Source organism: Malurus melanocephalus, unplaced genomic scaffold (genome assembly GCF_030028575.1).
Source record: "Malurus melanocephalus ecotype Western Australia unplaced genomic scaffold, MMel_1.1 scaffold_293, whole genome shotgun sequence".
Classification (NCBI taxonomy): domain Eukaryota; kingdom Metazoa; phylum Chordata; class Aves; order Passeriformes; family Maluridae; genus Malurus; species Malurus melanocephalus.
Genome location: NW_026623525.1, coordinates 299032 through 318743, shown reverse-complemented (window position 1 = coordinate 318743; position 19712 = coordinate 299032). Strand labels below are relative to the sequence as shown.

General features: G+C 58.9%; 2 protein-coding genes across 3 annotated transcripts; both read left to right on the top strand.

The window, feature by feature from the left end:
* The first annotated feature begins 3558 nt into the window (after window positions 1–3558).
* MATK (megakaryocyte-associated tyrosine kinase) lies at window positions 3559–10951 on the top strand. Of its 2 annotated transcripts, XM_057376895.1 has the most exons (13): window positions 3559–3797; window positions 6337–6393; window positions 6607–6720; window positions 6875–6990; window positions 7078–7297; window positions 8133–8226; window positions 8319–8384; window positions 8520–8619; window positions 8705–8789; window positions 8966–9039; window positions 9144–9339; window positions 9670–9756; window positions 9881–10950. In XM_057376895.1, the coding sequence occupies exons 2-13, from the start codon at window positions 6385–6387 to the stop codon at window positions 10061–10063; spliced, it is 1344 nt and encodes a 447-aa protein (XP_057232878.1). In that variant the 5' UTR covers window positions 3559–3797; window positions 6337–6384; the 3' UTR covers window positions 10064–10950. The 2 variants fall into 2 exon arrangements, with proteins under 2 accessions (XP_057232878.1, XP_057232877.1); XM_057376894.1 differs by lacking the exons at window positions 3559–3797; window positions 6337–6393 and having other exon boundaries at window positions 6403–6720; window positions 9881–10951.
* A 176-nt stretch (window positions 10952–11127) lies between these two features.
* Window positions 11128–12926, top strand: LOC130579813 (complexin-3-like). The gene is made up of 3 exons (XM_057376892.1): window positions 11128–11481; window positions 12114–12201; window positions 12506–12926. The coding sequence occupies exons 1-3, from the start codon at window positions 11327–11329 to the stop codon at window positions 12722–12724; spliced, it is 462 nt and encodes a 153-aa protein (XP_057232875.1). The 5' UTR covers window positions 11128–11326; the 3' UTR covers window positions 12725–12926.
* Window positions 12927–19712: the final 6786 nt, after the last annotated feature.

Below are 19712 nucleotides of genomic sequence, written 5' to 3'. Positions count from 1 at the left end.
TATTTCCAAAGAAGTTGGCTACTGTAGCTTTAGGTGAGGGTTTGCAATATAAGCTTAATTTCTGTGTAGTGGCAGTGATGAAATTCTGAATAACTTAAAATTCCACCTTCCATAGTGTGTGGGAAGAACTGCAGATATCTGTGCATTTCCTCTATATAGCTGCCTTAATTTCAGTTAGGTCGTTGCCATTTTATCTCCTTCTTCTCCTGGTATGGTTTAAAGATGCTGGCTTTGAAGGAAAAACCATAATCAGAGGACTCAAAATCTTGAAAGAATACATTTAATGCACACAGTCAAAAGAAGAGAGACAGGTAGAAGAGCAGAGGGTGAAGGAGGTGGAAAAAATTAAAAATAAGAGATGCTGCATAATAATGATACTGCATGTATGAAATAATGCTCATATGATCCCAATTTTTTTCTATAAAGAAGTAGTGGGTTAGTCTGATACTGTTCATATTTTTATTTAAAATAGTCAGTTGCGTGTAGTTTTGCTGTACTGTAATTCTCTAAAATTGTACAACCCCTGATGGAGCCAGGTGGGGGTCASTCTCTTCTCCCAGGTAACAAATGACAGGATGAGAGGAAGCAGCCTCRAGCTCCAGCAGGGGAGGTTTGGGTTGGRTTTTGGGGAAAACTTCTTCATGGAAAGGGTTGTCAAACCCTGGCACAGGCTGCCCAGGGCAGTGGTGGAGTCACCATCCCTGGAAGTGTTCAAACAATGTGTGGCTGTGCCATTTGGGGACATGGGTCAGTGGTGAACCTGGAGAACTGGAGAACCTGGTGAACCTGGGCTGATGGTTGGACTTGATCATCCTGGGGGTATTTTCCCACCTTAATGATTCTGTGATTCCGTAATCACTAAAGAAATTGCACCGTTGTGTAAGAGTTGAGTTGCCTGTAGCAACAGTTCCTTTCCTTCTGTTATGTTTCCTTCCCTCCCACTCCTTGCTCTAGAAGCTCTTCCCACAGCAAAACATGTAGAGAGATAAAAAAAAAAAAAAAAAAAAAAAAAAGAAAGAAATCCCACACACACTCTGATATCATGTGTATCCTTTAAACATTTTATGACTTTGGATTTCTGCCCTCAGACTGGGACAGTTATTGGTCTGAAGCACCTGAAGCTGCCAGGTTTTGTTGTGTGGAGCAGGGATCCTGGGCTCCAGGACTGCTGTTTGGAAGCAGCAGTGTACAGTGTGAGATGCTTCTYGGTGTTTTTGAACAAAGTTGACCAAGCTGCAACATAGCTTTGGTGCTGTCATAGTGGTACCTGGAAAAAGAGTGCAATAGAGAATCAGAGCTGGACACTTTGGTGTTGGATGTGACGCTGACAGACAGTGAGAGAATTGCCATAGGCTTCAGTTTCATGTGTTTGTTGAAGGCTGAGAGAGCTGGGGGTGCTCACCTGGACAGGAGAAGGATCCAGGGAGAGCTCAGAGCCCCTTTTGGGGCCTGAAGGGGCTCCAGGAGAGCTGGAGAGGGACTGGGGACAAGGGATGGAGGGACAGGACACAGGGAATGGCTCCCAGTGCCAGAGGGCAGGGATGGATGGGATATTGGGAAGGAATTGTTCCCTGGGAGGGTGGGGAGGCCCTGGCACAGGGTGCCCAGAGCAGCTGTGGCTGCCCCTGGATCCCTGGCAGTGCCCAAGGCCAGGCTGGACATTGGGGCTGGGAGCAGCCTGGGACAGTGGGAGGTGTCCCTGCCATGGCAGGAGTTCAGAAAGGGATGGTACTCAATATCCTTTCCAACTCCAGCCATTCTGGGATTCTGTGATTCTGTATTTCTGGTTGGAAATATAAACCTTTGTAGTGATAAGGCAAGTTTTAACTCACTGATGTTCCCTTTAAATGCTGGAGWCTAGATGTCAAAGACACGTCTTCTCTTAACAACTTACTGCTGTTTTCTGGTTCCCTTTTTGAAGGTTTGAAAGCAGGGCAGACTCCCCAGGCTGGGAAGGYACATTTTGGTGAATCCCACAGTGTCATTCAAGTGGACTGAAGTGAGTTGGGTTGCAAAAGAGAGCCTGTGGGTTTGGGATTGCTAATGCCCAGATCTTGCTGAGATGACAGGAGCTGGTTTTTCTGTACAAAATRTGCTGCTGTTCTGATGAACATTGTTGCCCATCTCTCCTCCTCCAAACTCTGCTCATTTGGATGACTTTCATTTTGCCAGGCATGGCACCTCTCAGTCATTTGCTCTGTAGGATGTTGAGCTGCACTCTCTGGCCCCAGTGCAGGATGCCRGGAGGAAGACTGGAAAGTAGGCAAAGCCTAGAATGTGAGACAAACATTCCCYGCTCTTGCCAATTTACCCAGTGACTCGGGAAGGGCTGCCCAGGCCCGATGTTTTGGCTCTGCAGCTTTTGGAGGGACCTGGGCATGTGGTGCTTCAGCTGTACCCAAACCAGRCATTGTCTTTGCCACACTGGAGGAGGGAGAAGCAGTGCTGAAGTTCCATGTGTTAAAGGCTTGGGCTCTGGCTGGGAACCAGGGTGTAAAGGGGACACCAGCTCTGGTAGAAGCRAGTGGGAATCTCTGCTGGCTGTGCAGCAGGACAGGGAAAGCCCATTTATTACATCTGAGGGGTTGTTCCCTGTGCGTTGTGCCATGGTCATGTCTGTAACAACGGCCGGATGTGGCAAACCCCAAACATACAAAACATTTCTGTTTGTCTCAGAGAGCCTTGTGCAGATCCTGGGAGTGCAGAACAGGGCTGTAAGGATGAACTCGTGTGTTTATTCTCCAGCCTGAACAGACCAGGTTTCTAAGGATCCATCCCTACAAATACAGGGCATAATGCAAGGAGTGCTCCTGGGGAAACTGCCCTGAGAATCCTGTGAACAGTCTGGCTTAAGTGGCTTGGGGAAGTTGTTTGTGAATGGAAAAACATAACCAGGACCTGAAAGTACTGGCTAGTKTGGATTAGTTTTCTACACTGCCTTTGCCCTTGAATTACCAGTGTTTTCTGAAGGCTGAAAYACCATTTAATTACAATTTTTAAAAAAGTATACTCAAAGCCCACCCCCAAAGATGCCTGGATGAAGTCTGGTGTTTGCCTACAAGTGCATTTTCTTCCTTTTCACCATTTTGCTCARCATGTCAGAAATGTTGAACACGAATGCAGAACTGGTGTGTGGTTTCTGGCTGGGATGATGAACTGTGGAGGCGGTTATCCCCTCCCTCTGACTGCAGTGGATGCTGCAGGATACAGATAAGCTGCTGCTCTTTGGCAGTGGTGCTCTGTCAAAGGTCTCTGTGCCATTGCCTGTCCCAGCCCACACTGCCTCTGGCTTGTCACCCCCAGTGAACAGTGAGGCRTGGCCGTGCTCCTGGGGCTCACAGTGTTGATTCTGAGACAGGATTACCCCTGGGGATCCCTTGTTCCAGCTCTTCCTCTCCTGTGATTCAGCTTCTCTGGAGAGCTGCTGCCACCACAGGCACCCACTCCACGGCCACAGGGGACAGGACCCGGTGAGCTCCTGTCACCTCGTCACAGCGAGGGCGTGTAGCTGTGCCCTCAAAGGGCAGAAGTTGTTCTGAGTGTTGTCAGAGAGTGACTCACTTCTGATGTACTTTGAGGGCGCAGGCGGTGCTGTCACAGGGACCGCCCGGACACTGCATCACCGCTCCACCAGCAAAGAAATCAGGAAATTGGGCCCCGGCTCWGTCTGGAGCTACCCTTGAACACAGAGCTTGGCTCTGTGTAGGAAAGAGACTCTCCAGGAGTTCAGGAATGCCAGGCCAGGCTCAGCTGTGAGCTTCCCCCAGCCATTGCTGCCGCATGGCCACTGCTGAGAGGTAAGGGTGAGGTCTGGGGGTGTCGAGGGCAGCTGAAGGGTCCTGCTGTCCACTCTGGCAGCGAGGAGGGATGGGTGTGGTGCTGAGCATGGTGGGCAGCGGGGCAATGCCCCCGTTTTGCAGCAGGGGAGTGGTAGCTGCCCTTTGTCCGAGGTATACCCGGCACAGCCGGATGTTTGTGCCCCAGAGAGGGAGCGCTGCGTGTTGGCTCCATCACACCCAGGAGCAGCCTCCACAGGCCATGTCCCCTCCTGTCACCAGCTCTGGCACCTCCTCAGCTGGGGTAACTCTGGGCACTGGGAATAAGCCTGAGCTGTCCAGTTCTGGGTGGGGACAGCTCTGCCAACGTCCCCCATGTTTCTGTGCTTCTTAACCCCATTGTGATTACTCAGGTTAACCAATTCATAAAAGAACAGAACAGCTCCAAGGCAAAGAAGGGGACAAATATGTCCTCTGAAGCTTTCTGCCTGCACACTCTGGAACATTTATTCCAGTGACGGCAACTTCATGGATCAAACTCCTCCAGGAGCAAATAGCTGCTTTGGGACAAGGCATGTGAGTGTCAGCAGGAGGGAGGTGACTCACTGCTGTCCCTGCTGGGGCCTGGGTGAGGCCCTGGCTGCTGTCCAGGATCTGCCAAGGGCGGGTGTCCGTGTGGGGCTGTGTGTCCAGCAGCCCAAGCCCCAGGGCCAGCTGGGCAGAGGAGAAGCTCTTCCCTTTGGTACTCGAGTGGAGGATCTGTCCCTTCCCAGCACCACCCACTATCTGCACACTGGGGCAGGACTGACCAAACAGTTGCTGCTTTTCACCAAAAATTTCTGTCCTGGGGCAGCAAAAAATGAAGGACAGTTGTCACAGCCTTCCTGGCTCAGCCAGCACATCCCTCCTCGGAGCAGGATGTACCACGGCAGGGGGATGGAGAAGACCCTGTTCAGAAGCTCTGTGTTCATGARGTCCTCACCAGCCTGGAAGTGACCTGAGCTGCATCCAGTCATGTCAGCCTCTGGGGAACAGGCACAGAGGGACTGCCTTCCCATCCCCACCTTCACCAAGACAATCCGTGTGCCACGGSTGAGCTGCAGAGTGAGGGGATGGCAGTGCTGCCTAACGGTGCCTTCTGGTAGAGACAAAACTGCTGCTTTCTGATACTAAACTTGTAGCAGCTGCAATTGTTTTGTTGCTGTGGATAGGGACTGGCATAATCAGGCAGTCCTTGGATCTGCACTGCCACAGAGATGCGTTTGCCACCAGTGATGCAGAGGAGTGATTGTGACTCACCCTCCAAAGGAGGAATAGAGCAAAGTCATCTCTGCTCCAAGGAGCTCATCCCATAGTGTGGGCAGYAGGGGATTCTGCCCTCAGCCCTATCCTGAGACCCCACCTGCAGAGCTGCCCCAGCCCTGGGCAACAACAGCAGCAGAACGTGGAGCTGCTGGAGCCAGAACAGAGGAGAGCACGGGGATGCTGCAGGGCTGGAGCCCCTCTGCTCTGGGGCCAGGCTGGGAGAGCTGGGGGTGCTCATCTGGACAGGAGAAGGATCCAGAGAGAGCTCAGAGCCCCTTTTGGGGCCTGAAGGGGCTCCAGGAGAGCTGGAGAGGGACTGGGGCCAAGGGCTGGAGGGACAGGACACAGGGAATGGCTTGCCAGTGCCAGAGGGCAGGGATGGATGGGATATTGGGAAGGAATTGTTCCCTGGGAGGGTGGGGAGGCCCTGGCACAGGGTGCCCAGAGCAGCTGTGGCTGCCCCTGGATCCCTGGCAGTGCCCAAGGCCAGGCTGGACATTGGGGCTGGGAGCAGCCTGGGACAGTGGGAGGTGTCCCTGCCATGGCAGGGTGGAATGAGATGGGCTTTCAGATCCCTCCCAACCCAAACCATTCCCTGATTCCATGATCCTCCCAAGGACGTGACAGTGGGGATGAAGGACTCCAGGAGGAAAAGACACACAATTTTAAATTGCGAAGTTATCATATAGATGCCAGCATGGCKAGTTGGTGTCAAGGGTAGCACAGGGACATTGTGCAATCATCCCACAGCCAGTGCATGTGACAGCCCCACCTCAGCCCAGCTTTGTCCGCAGTGTCACTGCTGGCCAGCAGCCCCCACAGCAGCCCTGCTGCATCCCACGTCAGCAGGGCYGTGACTGGTGCCTGTCATGACCCTGGTGACTCGGAGCTCCTGAAAGAGGAGGTGAAAACAAGTTCATGGTAAAACCACATTGCTCCCCCACAGCTGTGGCACTGGGTTCTTGCTGTGCCAGTAGAACTGGTRGGAACTGGAGGCCCTCTTCGGTGGCACAGGCAGAGGAGCAGGAGTGCTGGGTCCTGCTCCCAGCTGCGTGTGGGACASGAGTGTCCCCAGGGCACAGCTGGCACCGGCAGGGTTTGCAGCCTGCTCTCAGCCTTTTCCTCCACCCCGTGGTGCAGGGCTGCATGAGGGACAGGAGCTGTGCTGGCCTGGGCAGCCTGTGGGACAGCAGCCATGGCCTGGGACAAGCCAGCTCAGCCCTGTCCCTCCACACCCCTTTGGTTTCTTCTGCAGGTGGCAGCAGGAGAGGACAGGGAGTCCCTGATGCGCTGACGGTTGGCCATGTCTGGGGTGAGCGGGGCTGCCCAGGGACACCAGCAATTCCAGCTGACACCAGGGTGACATGTGCCCCCAGCACCAAAGTGGGGTGCAAGAGGGCTCATGCCCAGTGCCCCTGATCCCAAGCCAGGGTTTCAGATGATCCTTGGGGCTGGCCCTGGTGCCTGTGGGAGGCAGAGGGGTCCAGCTCTCACTGTCCCTACTGACACTGCCTCATCCTTGCAGAAGCACTGGCCACCCGGGACGCAGTGTGTCACCAAGCATGACCACACCAAGCCCAAGCCCCGGGAGCTGGCCTTCCGCAAGGGTGACATGGTCACCATCATCGAGGCCGTGGAGGTGAGACCTGTGGGTGCTCGGGGACGCGCTGCTTCCAGAGGGCACGGCAGGASCGGGACTGCAGCGTCATCAGCTTGGGCTGTCAGAGCCAGTCCCTCCTTTCCCAGAGGGATTCCCTCTTCCTCCCGTTGCTCTGACACCCTCTTGTCCGCAGGGCAAAGGCTGGTACCGCGCCAGGCACAACGAGACGGGGCAGGAGGGGCTGCTGGCAGCCAGCACGCTGCGGGAGCGCGGGGCCATCCGCGTSGACCCCAAACTCAGCCTGATGCCGTGAGTACAGCTCTGCTCTCCCCACCCCTCTGCTGCCCTGGGGGGAGCGCCCTGGCACAGCCCCCTCTCCGATGCCCCTTTCCTCAGCTGGTTCCACGGGAAGATCTCCGGGGTGGAGGCGGTGCAGGAGCTGCAGCCCCCCGAGGACGGGCTGTTCCTGGTGCGGGAGTCCGTGCGGCACCCCGGGGACTATGTGCTGTGYGTGAGCTTCGCCAAAGAGGTGATCCACTACCGCGTGGTGCACGAGGAGAACACGCTCAGCATTGACAGCCAGCAGTACTTCTCCAACCTCATCGACATGATCGAGGTAAGACACCCCAGGCAGTCCCACGCTGTCAGAAGGGTGAGGACCTGATGGGTTCAGCAGAGCACTGGCAGGTCCTTGTCTTGTTCTGTGTGGTTTTCACTGCTGTTTGTTACTGATGTAATTCTCCATCCCTGTCTAAGGCTCGTGGTTCCCAGTGAGGTTTGGGTGCAATGGGCAGATCTGGGATGTCCCAGGGATGTCTCTGCAAACCAGCTGTGCCAGCTGCAGTCCCATCCTCAGCCAAGGGCCACATTCCCCCTGTCCCTGCTTATTCAGAGCTTCTCAAAGCCAGGAGAACCTGGTGGCCTCTGCCCCCCTGGACTCTGAGGCATTTTGCTGTTTTCTCTCCACTTAAAGCCCTTTCTCCTGGGCTGACCCCACAGAGCTCCCGGGCTGTTGTGTGAGCTCTCACCCTACCAGYAAGCTTTTCCTGGTGATCCATGCTCACCCTGTCTTCTCTCCAGGGAGTTTCACTATCATGTTTTACTTTTAGACACAACTTCTACTTTTGGGTTGCTCCTTTCCCTTCTCAGCTGCCCTAGCCCCACTTTAAAACTCTGAAGGTTGTCCTGTCCCATCCCATCCTGTCCCATCCTGTCCAGCTGCTACAGAACCTGCTGGGGGTTCAACCCCACCAGTAGCATCCCATACTCCCTGTGGTCCAACGTGGAGTTCCTCTGGCTGTGCCTGGCAAGGAGCAAGGCTGACAAATGGGCTGCCCTCGAGGGTGGTGATGGTGGGGTCCTGTGGAGCACCCCAGAGGTGTTCCCTGGATGCACACTCTGAGCCTGAGGGTAAGAGCTGGCATCACCTCCTTCTCTTCATCCCTTGTCAGCATTACATGAAGGAGCAGGGAGCCATCTGCACCAAGCTGGTGAAGCCCAAACCAAAATCTGGGATGAAGTCGGCAGAGGAGGAGTTGGCCAAAGGTAAGGGATGGTGGCAGGGGGCTGTGGTCTGCATTTTAGGGACAAGGCCCTGCTGTTTGCCCCTGCTAACCTGCCCTTGTGCCCATGCCCAGCTGGCTGGTTGCTGAACCTGAAGCACCTCACACTGGGAGACCGCATTGGGCAAGGCGAGTTTGGAGGTGAGAGGATGGGGCTGGAGGATCCCCAGCTGCAGCTTCCCCAGATGGCACTCCCTGATCCCCGTCCCCATCTCATGGCATGGGGGCTTAGCCTGGAGTGCAGGAGCTCAGCCTGACTCTCCCGTGTTCTCCCAGATGTTCTGCAGGGTGAGTACATGGGGCAGAGGGTGGCTGTGAAGAACATCAAGTGYGACGTGACTGCCCAGGCCTTCCTCTCTGAAACGGCTGCCATGACGTGAGTGCCCCTGGAGGTGTGGCCCAGCCCTGCCCATGGCCTGGGATGAGCAGGCACCTCCTTGATTTGAACCCCTCCATTCCAGGAAGGTCCGGCACAAAAACCTCGTATGCTTGCTGGGGGTGATCCTGCACAATGGCCTCTACATTGTCATGGAGTTCATGAGCAAGGTGAGAGCACCTGGCTGTTCCTCAGYCAGTGGGACCCATCACCACTTAGATTTGGGGACAAAATCCCTGTCTGGGGGCTGAGTTGTACAGATGCTGGGCACTGGAGCACCTGCAGAAGGCAAAGTCTCCCGGCAGCCCTGTCCTGTTGGTCCTGACCCGTTTTATTCTCCTGTCAGGGCAACCTGGTGAACTTCCTGCGCACGCGGGGCCGSGCGCTCGTCCCGACCCAGCAGCTCCTCCTGTTTGCCCTGTAAGTCCATCTCCATCCTCTGGGCTGGGATCCAGGGCTCTGCATGCCCTGTGCAGCCCCAGGGATGCGCAGTGACACAGCTCTGTCTCACTCCGCTGTGGCAGGGATGTGGCTCAGGGCATGGACTACCTGGAGTCCAAGAAGTTGGTGCACCGGGACCTGGCTGCCCGCAACATCCTCATCTCCGAGGAGAACGTGGCCAAAGTCAGTGACTTCGGCTTGGCCCGGGTCAACCCCAAGGGTGCAGATGCCACATTGCTCCCCGTGAAGTGGACAGCACCAGAGGCTCTGAAACACAACGTGAGTGACAGTGGGAAGGAAGGGGGGAGGGGGTTCTTCCAAAGCAGCTCACCCCCTTGGGTTGCTCCTGCTTGTTCCCACAGCCACTGACCCAATCCTGCCCCACAGTGGCTTCAGGCACAGTCAGTTCTGCATCTCCCAATTCTGTCTCTGTCCTGAGCAGGTGTGCAGTGGGAATTGGGGCAGGATGATGGGATTGGTGGGTGTTCACCGCCTGGGGAGCTGAGGGGAGCAGAGAGCAGTCACGGCCCTCTGTACGCCCTTGGGAAGCAACGGGCACCCAGCTCAGCCCTTGGCTGGTTTCAGCCTCCCCCTCTCCTGCCACCACAGAAATTCTCCTCCAAGTCGGACGTGTGGAGCTACGGGATCCTCCTGTGGGAAACCTTTTCCTTTGGACGGGCACCCTACCCCAAGCTGGTGAGCACTGTGCTGGGGAACACCACCAGTCACACCCCATTGGCACTCCTGGGACAGGGACATCCCACTGCTCCCTGCCCAGAGGAGGGAAGGGGGTTCCCAGCTGGTTTCTCCATCCTGGCAGGCCCTGAAGGAGGTGACGGAGCTGCTGGAGCAGGGCTACCGCATGGACCCCCCTGAGGGCTGCCCACCCCCTGTCTATGCCCTGATGAAGAGCTGCTGGGAACTGGAGCCAGGCAAGCGACCGTCCTTCAAGAAACTCACAGAGAAGCTGCAGAAGGAGCTGAAGCACCTGAGAGACATTTAACCCCAATCCTGCTACCAGGACCCAAGACCTGAAGCCCCTGGATCCTCCAGGGCTGGCAGTGGCAAGGCCATGGGGGCCAGGAACAGGATGGCCAGTGGTGCTGCTCTCTCCCTGTGTAGATGGGGCAGCAGCCTCCCTCTATCCCGGCATGGCCCTTCTACCCAGCACGCAGCCCAGAGCAGGTTCTCATGGGATCTGTGTCCCCTGACACACCAGAGTGGGGAGCGCAGACCCCAAGGGAGCCCTGCCCACACCCCCTGAGCTCAGCCCCAGGAGCGGGTGCTGTGTGTGGGGTCCCTTCAAGCTGTGACTCCCAGTGATGGSACACAGGACTGGAAATGTCCACTCAGTGGAGGATGAGACCCCACYCTGWCCCAGCCCCACTCCAGTGCCCAGCACGGGGATGCCGGCACAGCCAGATAAACCACACGGATTTGGGCTTTTTTATTAAACCAAAGAAATTAGTTCAACAGCATCTTTAAGCCTCTGGGGTGAAATTAGGCCTATCCCTCATTCGGGGCCTGACAGACTCCAGTGAAAGGTTCTGGGGGGGCAGGAGCTCTGTCTGTTGGAGCCCCCCATGCCATACAGCCCCTCTCCCGTCAGTGCTCTGCGCAGCAGGGGATTATGCTTTTAATCAGACTCTGTATGGGAATTGCTTGTGTATAGATTACGGGCACMGAGCACGTCCCCAGCAGTGGGGAGCCCCCAGCCCCGCAGGCTCCGAGCAATCTCAGTCTGGGTGGAGCAGGGATTAGCGGGGGCACGGAGCCGCCTGCAGGGGTGGGTGTGCACCCACCACCACCTCGTCTGCTGCCAGGCCTTTGACCCTCGACTGGGTTTCTTGGGCTAATCCTCTTGTGTCTCCTCTGTGCTGACTTCCTGCACCTCCARCCCCCCTGTGTGCRTGGTTCTGGGCTCTCCCCAGGGCTYRGCCCTGGCCCGATGGGTGCTGCTCCAAATTGGTACCCACGTAATGGGGGTATTTCAGCCTGACCCCGCGTGTGCTGCAGTTGGATGTCTCCTTCCACCTCCCCATCTCCCYGATGTGGCAGCATCTGCTGTCCCCCTGCACTGCCAYTGTCCCCTGCAAGCACCCTTGGGTGCAGTGAAGGGAAGGTCTTTCCATCCCGGCTGTGGCTTCCCCTCCTAATGCCTTAATCCGCGCCTGATCCGCGGTGCCCCTGGGGCTGGTCCCGCTGACCTTGCAGGCACTGGGACCCGGTGGGCACCTTGGGGCACGAGCTGCCACCGCTATTCACCATGGCCTCCTTCTTCATGGCCACCCTGAAGAGCTTCCAGGGGGGCAAGGACGAGTCACCCAAGGGGGCCCCCAAGGATGACAAGGTGGGCACSCTGCCCAACGGCATGGCCCGTGAGGAGTTTGAGGAGTACCAGCGGGAGCTGCTGGAAGAGAAGTAAGGCTTCAGCGGGGCTGGGGGGGGTCCCTGGGGTCCCCAACACACCAGGATCAGCATCCCACCTGCTGTCCTGGGCTGTCCCCAAGGTGGCACAGGACAGGGACAGGGAGGCAGCTGGGGCAAGGGACAGTGCAGAGCAGAGCAGGTGCCTTTCGGTGTCTCTCCCTCACAGCACAGGGGGTCCACAGAGGTGCCGGCAAAGGGCTGTGACAGTGCCTTAGTACGCCAGAGGTGACAAGGGGAACCCCCAGGTGACAGACCCCAGGGTGGTTCCAGCCCAGCACCCTTGCAGCCAAGGGATGGGGGTCAGCCCAAGATTGGAGTAAGGTCCCACCTCCCCGGGACCAGGTGCTGTGGGGACCCAGCGGCTCACATCAGGGAGGTGAGAGACTGCAGGAGGAAAGAGTTCCAGCAATGGGCACCTCCATCAGGCACCTCTGGCTCTGGGTGCTGGGGCTGTGTGGGCAGGATGTGGCTCCTGCTCCCACGTCCCCATTGAAATCCTCTCGTGGGTCTCTGACCTTCTCGTAGCTCCTGCTCTGGACCTGCTCTGCAGGGGGAGCAGGGTGATGTCAGGGTGGTCCTGGGGGCTCGCTGAGGTGGGGGTGATGATGTGGCACCTGCTGCAGGATCGAGCGGGACAAGGCGTTTGCCCAGAGGAAGGCAGAGCGGGCCACGGTGCGGATGCACCTGCGGGACAAGTACCACCTGACCCAGGTAAGAATCGGCCTGTGGGCACCTGGGGGGCTCCCCTTGATCCTMCATCACCCGGGACAGCCCCAGCCCCACGGCTGCCGCGCTCCCCTGGATGGGAGGGATTCCTGAAGAGGGCAGCAGACGGCCACAGTCTCCGTCTGACCATCTGCCACCCACTGTTGATCCAGCATGAGTCTGGCACCGGACAGTCCCGGAATCCCGCAGTGTCCCCAGCCCCCTGGCACTGGCTGTCCCCTGTCCCCTGCTCCACYTTGGCAGGCACCATGTCTGTCCCTGCCCGACACCCTGTCCCACCGGCGTGCAGGACGAGCGGGACGGTGCCCAGGTGCATGTGGCGGGAGGTGCGGTGGAGCTGCCGCAAGAGCTGGCAGCCATGGTGCACAGCGAGGAGGAGGAGGAGGAGGATGGCAGCGCCGGGGCCCTCGCCTTCCTGGGGAAGCTGCGCGAAATAGAGCTGCCGGCRCTGCGGGACCGCGCCTTGGGCGGCGTGGGCCAGGTGAAGGACAAGTGCGCCCTGATGTAGCACTTCAGCTACCGGATACCGGAGCGCCTGTCCCCGCGAACCGCGGCGTGCGGAGCCTCTGGGCGCCCTTACTTGGGGTGGGGGCCCCAATACACCAGCTGGGTGTGGGTTTTCTTCCCCAAAACCATTCCCAGTTGCTTTCCCAGGGTGTGCWGGGGTGCAGGATGTCTGGGTAGCCTCCACCCGTTATGGTCAAGTCCCTCTCGTGGTCTCCTGGCGTGAGCCCCCGTATGGGGCAGGTTCCTGACGCTGTTACCCCCCGCACCAGCCCCGGGGCCATGCACCATTTGGCTCAATAAATACAGCATTTGCCGGCACCATTCTTGCCGTCCTGCCATATCCTGTACTGGGTGATGATGGGACATGATGACAGAACCGCAGCTGGGCTGCCCCGTGTCCCCTGAGCCACCAACCAGCCAAGGATGCTCGGACACTGGGTCTGTCCCCCGCTTCTGCAGCAGCTCCCACGGGAGTCAGTGGGACCCAGTGATCACCCTGGGCATGCTTTGGGGACGGCACTGGGACGGGGTGTGGAGCATTTACACCCCTGCTCGAGCATCGCCCGCCAGTGCAAGCAGCAGAGCCATCCCTTTGGCCGGGCCGGGTGTGCCTCTTGCCCCTCCGCGGACCCTCCTGCGCTCGGCAGCGGCGCTGGCTTAAATGTCGCCGCGCCGGAAGGCCGGGGGCTGCTGAGATCACTAATACCTGCCTATTTTAGCGAGGTCTAATCTTCCTGAATCGCCTGTCCCCGAGGACTAAGCTCGCTGAACCCGTGTAAAATGTACGGCCAGCGCTGCCCCAGCGACACCTCCTGCCGGAGCCGGAGCCGGAGCCGCCGGGAATCACGCTGTGTGTGCATGAAAGGAAGGACGCGCTGAGCCGCCTCCGTCCKCCCCACGCCGCTGCCATCTGCTCCGGAAAGGCTGCGGGGACGGCGCTGTCCGGGCTGCCCAAGGCCGGGCTGGGAGGGGCGGCCGGAGCCAGCGCAGGTGGGCTGGAGCGGTGTCACCGAGCTCAGCGCGGTCACCAGCGCCATCGGGCTCAGCCCGATGCAAGGAGGTGCCCAGTCCTCCCTGGAGCCCCTCCGGGTACCAGTCCAGGGGCTGGTGGAGCAGCAGGGAGGGTGAACAGGCTCGGCAGGGCCTGACACCAAACACCTCCTGATGTTTGGTGGCCCGCTGTCCCTGCTGTCCCCATCGTCCCTGCTGTCCCTGCCATCGCTCCCATCCCTGCTCACCAGCCTTTCTTCAGAATGTGGAAAACCTCCCTTCGGGCACAGACCCCTGCTGTAGGATGGCACCGTGTGTGCCTCAGCAGTCCCTGACAGGACGGGAGCRGCTGTGGCACCCAGCACAGCCCTGTTCCCACCCCACACCGCTGCTTTCCTCGGGGCTGGGCTCACCACCAAGTGCCAGCTGCTGGGACGGTGGCACCGAGGTCCCCAATGCACTCTGTCAYCACTACCTCAGCCTCCCATCCCTGCTCCACATCAGGGCCCCATCCTGCCCTAATGGGCAGCCCTCTCCCAGTGTTCCCAGTGGGGCTGCATGGGGACTCCCAGCGCCAGCTGGGATTCGGGTCAGGACCCTCCGCCAGGTCTCCTTGGCTAATCGTCCTGCCCCCCCGCTCTCCCCACGCTGCCACCTGCCTCCCGCTCAGCACCCTTTTGGGTCACCCCTGCTGCCTCCCCGCCTGCCCAAGGCCTCTTAATGAACTAAAAAAGTGATAAATCCCCGGCCGAGCTGGTCACGTGAGGCCGGTGGCCCCCGGCCGCCCCCCGGCCCGACCCCCGCCTCCGGCCCCACCGCCCCGGTAAGCTGACGCAGCGTCTCTAAGCGTTAGCAGCTTTGCGCGCTAATAGGATTAGGGAGGTTTAAAACTGTCATTTGAGTGAACTAAACCCCCTGATACTCTGCATTGCACCTTCTTAACCAATTTGCCTTCAATTAGGGTAATTGGGAAACTAGCAAAGAAGTATAGCATTAATATTTTAAAGTGATGAAGCGATTATGGGCCTTGGACAAGGAAGCAAATCAATTTGCTATCTGCTCCTAAAAGGCAATTATAATCATTTGGCAAATCAGCCTGCTGCCTCCCCCCGGGCGAGCCAACACCTTGCGGCAGCCGCGGGGCCGGCACAGCGCACACAGCGCACACAGCGCCGGGGCCGGGCAGCTGGGCTGTCCCCCGCCCCCAAACCGGCACCCAGGGGACCTCCCTGCACCCCGGGACAGTGGGGAACCCTGGGGAAAGCTGCCCAGGGCCACTGGTGTGGGGTACATGGCACTGGTCACAGTGGCCAGCACGGACACCTGGGTGAGCAGGGTGCAGATACCCGTTTGCATCCCTGACCCCACACATGGCCCTGCCCCGCTGGCAACACCTCCCTGCTCCCCCAGCACTCCCTTGCAGCATCACCTGGATGGGGGTGTCACCCCATCCTCAAGGGCTGCATGTCCTGCCATCCCCGGTGTGTGGCCTTGCTGTCCTTGGGACAGTGCCAGCCTGTCCCTGCGGTGGTGGCATACTGTCCCCAGGGCAGTGAGTGCCACCCCCAAGACAACACCCCAAAGAGGTGTCAGACAGGGCAGGTGAAACTCATGGCCCCTSTAGGGGACAGTGGGATGGCCTTGGGGCCCACTCCAGGGCACACTGGGGGCTGTGGGGTCTCACTGATGGTGGGGAGGGCACAGACCCACTCGGGGCCAGCAGCCACCTTGCACAGSGTGCTGGGCTCCACAACCCCCGCAGTGACATTTGCCACCTGAAAGGGGAACCGTGGCGAGGAAGGGAAGGGAGTGGGAGGAAGCCCAGACATGTCTGGGGGCAGCAGCAGCCGCAGGTGGCAGGAAGATGGTTTTGGGAGAAAGTAAAAGTGAGCAAAGAAAGAAAAGAGCAAAATGCACCCCACATGATGCAGACTCTGGGCAGCATCCCCCAGCACAGCCCCGGACCCCCACCACGATGTTCCCGTTATTTGCAGGGGCCCAGGGCAGCAGTGGGAGCGGGGAGGAGAGGGATGGTGGTCCTGCCCCTCAGCCCCGCTGCCCTTGTCCCACGCCCCCCTGGCCAGGCCCAYGGGCAGCCCCCAGGGATTGTCCCCCTGACCGGATCCCACAGCTGTCCCCACGGGGTGTTCCCATGCCTGGCCCCGCTGCTCAGTCCCACATCCATGTCCTGGTCCCACGGCTGCTCCCCACACTCGCTCTCCTGCCTGTCCCCCGCTCTGGTTCCCATGAATGCTCCCCCTGCCCGGTGTTCATCCCAGGTCCCCAAGGCTGTTCAGGGGATCTGCTCTCTGGGGCTGGTCCCTACACCTGATCCTCACACCTGAGCCCACAGAGCAAGACCCCAGACCCTGTCCTCACTCTGGGTCCTCACAGCCGGACCCTGTGCCTGGTCCCCACCCCTGTCCCCACACCTGTCCCCATCTCTGCTCCCCAAACGGGCAGGGCTCTGCAGCAGCGTCACCGGGAGCCATGGGGCCACCCACGCTGTCACAGGGCCACCCCCAGGCTCGGCATCCCCCCCCAGGGGGACAACACCCACCACTGCAGCATCCCCATCCCAGCGGGGCTTGGGGCGCCTGGCCCGGACCCCATCCCTGGGGCAGAGCCTCCGCAGCCCAAGGAAATCCTGCCCCCTCCCCCTCCATCCTTTCTTCTCCGCTCCCCCTGTTTCTAATTCTTTCTCCTCGCCCGTAATGAGGGGATTACACGGCAAACTCCAGCAGGACGCCTTTGTGGGGAGACAATCCGAGTGGGGAAGGCAGTTCGGGGCTTTGTCCGCCGCTGCCCCCCCGGACCCGTGCTGGGGGGACATTTAGAGCAATTACTTGTCCAGAAAGTAACTGTCAATCATTCTTAAAGGGGAAGGCCTCCAATTAATAACCTCGTCTTAATCCTTTGGACTCATTTCCAATCTGCGGTGCCTTGGTGACATCTGCAACACTAAATAAAGATTCTCCCGAGCCTTAGCACAGCGGTTCTGTGACAAATAAGAAGACTAGAGGCAACTTTGGCGGCCAAAGCTGCGAGATTGGTGAGGTTGAGCCGCTTGTTTGGTTCCCGGGAGGGACCAGCAAAGTTAAATACTCCTGGAAAAGCCGAGTTGGGCCCAGCAGGTAACGCCGTTTTTTTCCAATTCGGGACGAAGCGCTGAGGGAAGATGCTGAGAAAGGGAGTGGGTGTCCCCAGGGTGTGCCCCAGGGTGGGGTTGGTGTTGGAGATGGGGCTGGCACCTTTCCTGGGGGGCTCAGGAGCGGGTGGGGGTGCCCGCCAGCGTCATTTGCCCCAATTCCCACGGGGCCAAGGGCAGGAGCCACCCACAGCCCCACCACCCATCCCAGGCAGATCGAGCCCAGGGAGCCAAATCCTGGCACCCAGATGGACTCCCAAAAGCAAGGAAAGGGGTTCCAGGGAAGCTGGGKCTGTCCCTGGGCTGTCTGCTCCACAGCCCCTGCTGCCAAGGGACCCATTTGTCCTCATTGATGTTATGCTTTGCAGCACTGAGGAAGTGAGGTTTTTTTCCCACTTAGACCAGGGCTCAGTGTYGTTTCTGTTGCTTTTTTGGGTGTCTTTAACAGCAGTCCTCCCCTCCCCCGCGGCTGGCAGCCCCCACAGGAAAACCACGGGCTTGGGCACTGAGGAGATGGGGGAAGAACCCTCCTGAGGTGTTGGGTCCTTGTGGTTCCCAGCGCAGGTTTGCAGCTTAAGGGCTTAAACCCAAAATTGCTGCCAGAGTGACAGTGGCTGCAGGAAGATGTCCTTCGGGAGTCGGAGTTCAGCAGTTCCCCCGCCCCCAGTGCASCCTGGCCCATTTTCGGGCAGGATTCCCAAAACACCGGTGGCAAAGGCTTGCGATTCTGAAAGCCAGTCCCTGGAGGATGGGGAACACGGGGTAGCTGCTGCTGGTGTCCCCCAGCCCAATCTGTAACTGTCCCCTCTTCCCCACCCAGGGACGTCCCTGGCCAGGCCCAGGCAGGTTGGGGTGGGGGTCCAGCCCTTGCCCCCATCCCGCAGGGCCCGGTGCTGCCGCCCTGCTGCAGGGTCACCGATGCTCTGGTATTTTGTTGTTCTTGGCTCATTTGTGCTCCCAGGTCGGGGTTTGCTGCTCCCTGGGGAGTTTTTGCCCCGTTTGCTCTCAGGTGTGCTCGGGGGGTGTATCATGGGGCTCCATCCCTGCATCTCATCCCTGTTCTCCCACCACTGCCCCACCACTTCTCTCCTCCCGCTTGCCCCATCTCATCCCCCCAGCCCCTCTCACCTGTCCCCCCAGTGCCCATCTCACCCATTCCCCTCGCCCCAGCTCCTTCCAGCTCCCGCCCACTGCCCCACGGGACCGTGGCACATGGCTGGGCGAGGCAGATGGGGTCCCGATGGGGTGCTGAATCCCTCAGGTGCCCCAGGAGGGTGCTCAGCCCCCCTCTCTCCTCTTGTTGCAGGTGCAGAGCTGCGCAAATGAGAAGTGGGTAAGTGAGAGCAGGATGGCGGTGGGGCTCCCCATCCCCTCCCCGTGTGCCCAGCCCAGGACACACCGTGGTGCTCACACAGTGACCGTGGGGCCCCTGCTCCCCCAGCATCCCCGCACTGCTCCCCGGGGCACCCCRGGGTGTGTGCGGCCCCAACTTGCTGCTCCCCGGGGCACCCTGAGCCTCCCAGGCTGGACCCAGAGTCCCCAGGGCTGCAGGTACCCTGTGAGGGGCTGTGGGGCATCTGGGGGGGCGGCAGCTCCCAAAGGGACACACACCACATTGCACACACACTGCACACTCACTGCACACACTGAATACACTGCACTCACAGCACACTCACTGCACACTCACTGCATACACTGCACACACCGTGTTACACTCACTGCATACACAGCTGCACACTCTGCACTCACTGCACACACTGCACACACACTGCACACCCTGCACACACTGCATACACTGCACTCACAGCACACTCACTGCATACACCCTGCACTCACTGCACACTCACTGCACACACTGCACACACTGCATATACTGCACACACACTGCACTGCGTGCGCACAAGCCCCTGTGTGAGCACAGCATCCACGGGGTTGGCAACACACACTGCACTCACTGTACTCACTGCACGCTCACTGCATACACAGCTGCACACACTGCACACACCGTGCTGCACACACCCTGCACACCCAACCCCCAGGCATGCACTGGTTGCACTGAACACGCTGTGCCCCCACACACACACCCACACACACACCCACAGCACACACCCTGAGCACACCACAGCAGCACCAGGCACACGCTGCACATTTTGGGTGCACTGCACACAGACACGGCACAGGCACTGCACAGGCACTGCACTCTGCACACATATGCAACACACTGCACACACATGCAACACACTGCATGTGCTGCACTGCACGGTGTGTGCCACAGGCTCTGTATGGGCCTCTGCTGCATGTGCCACATGCACTGCACACCCTGTGCACACATTGCACACTCAGCTGCACACACTGCACACACTGCACACACAGTGCACTCACTGCACACACCCTGCACACACTGCACAGATTGCACACACCCTGCACACACTGCACACCCTGCACACCCTGCAAACACTGCACACCCTGCACACACACACTGCACACACCCTGCACACTCACTGCACACACTGCACACCCTGCACACTCACTGCACACACCCTGCACACCCTGCACACCCTGCACACACTAAACACACCCTGCACACACTGCACTCGCTGCACGCATCCTACACCGTGCACACACTGCACACACTAAACACTCACTGTATACACACTGCACACTCACTGCACACACTGCACACACACTGCACACATCCTGCACACTCACTGTACACACAGCACACCCTTCACACGCTACACACACAGCTGCACAGTCACTGCACACAGACTGTGTGCCCAGAGCTCACATTGTGCAGGAAAGTTCACATTGTGCCCACAGACTGTGCACACCCCTCACACACTGTGCTCCT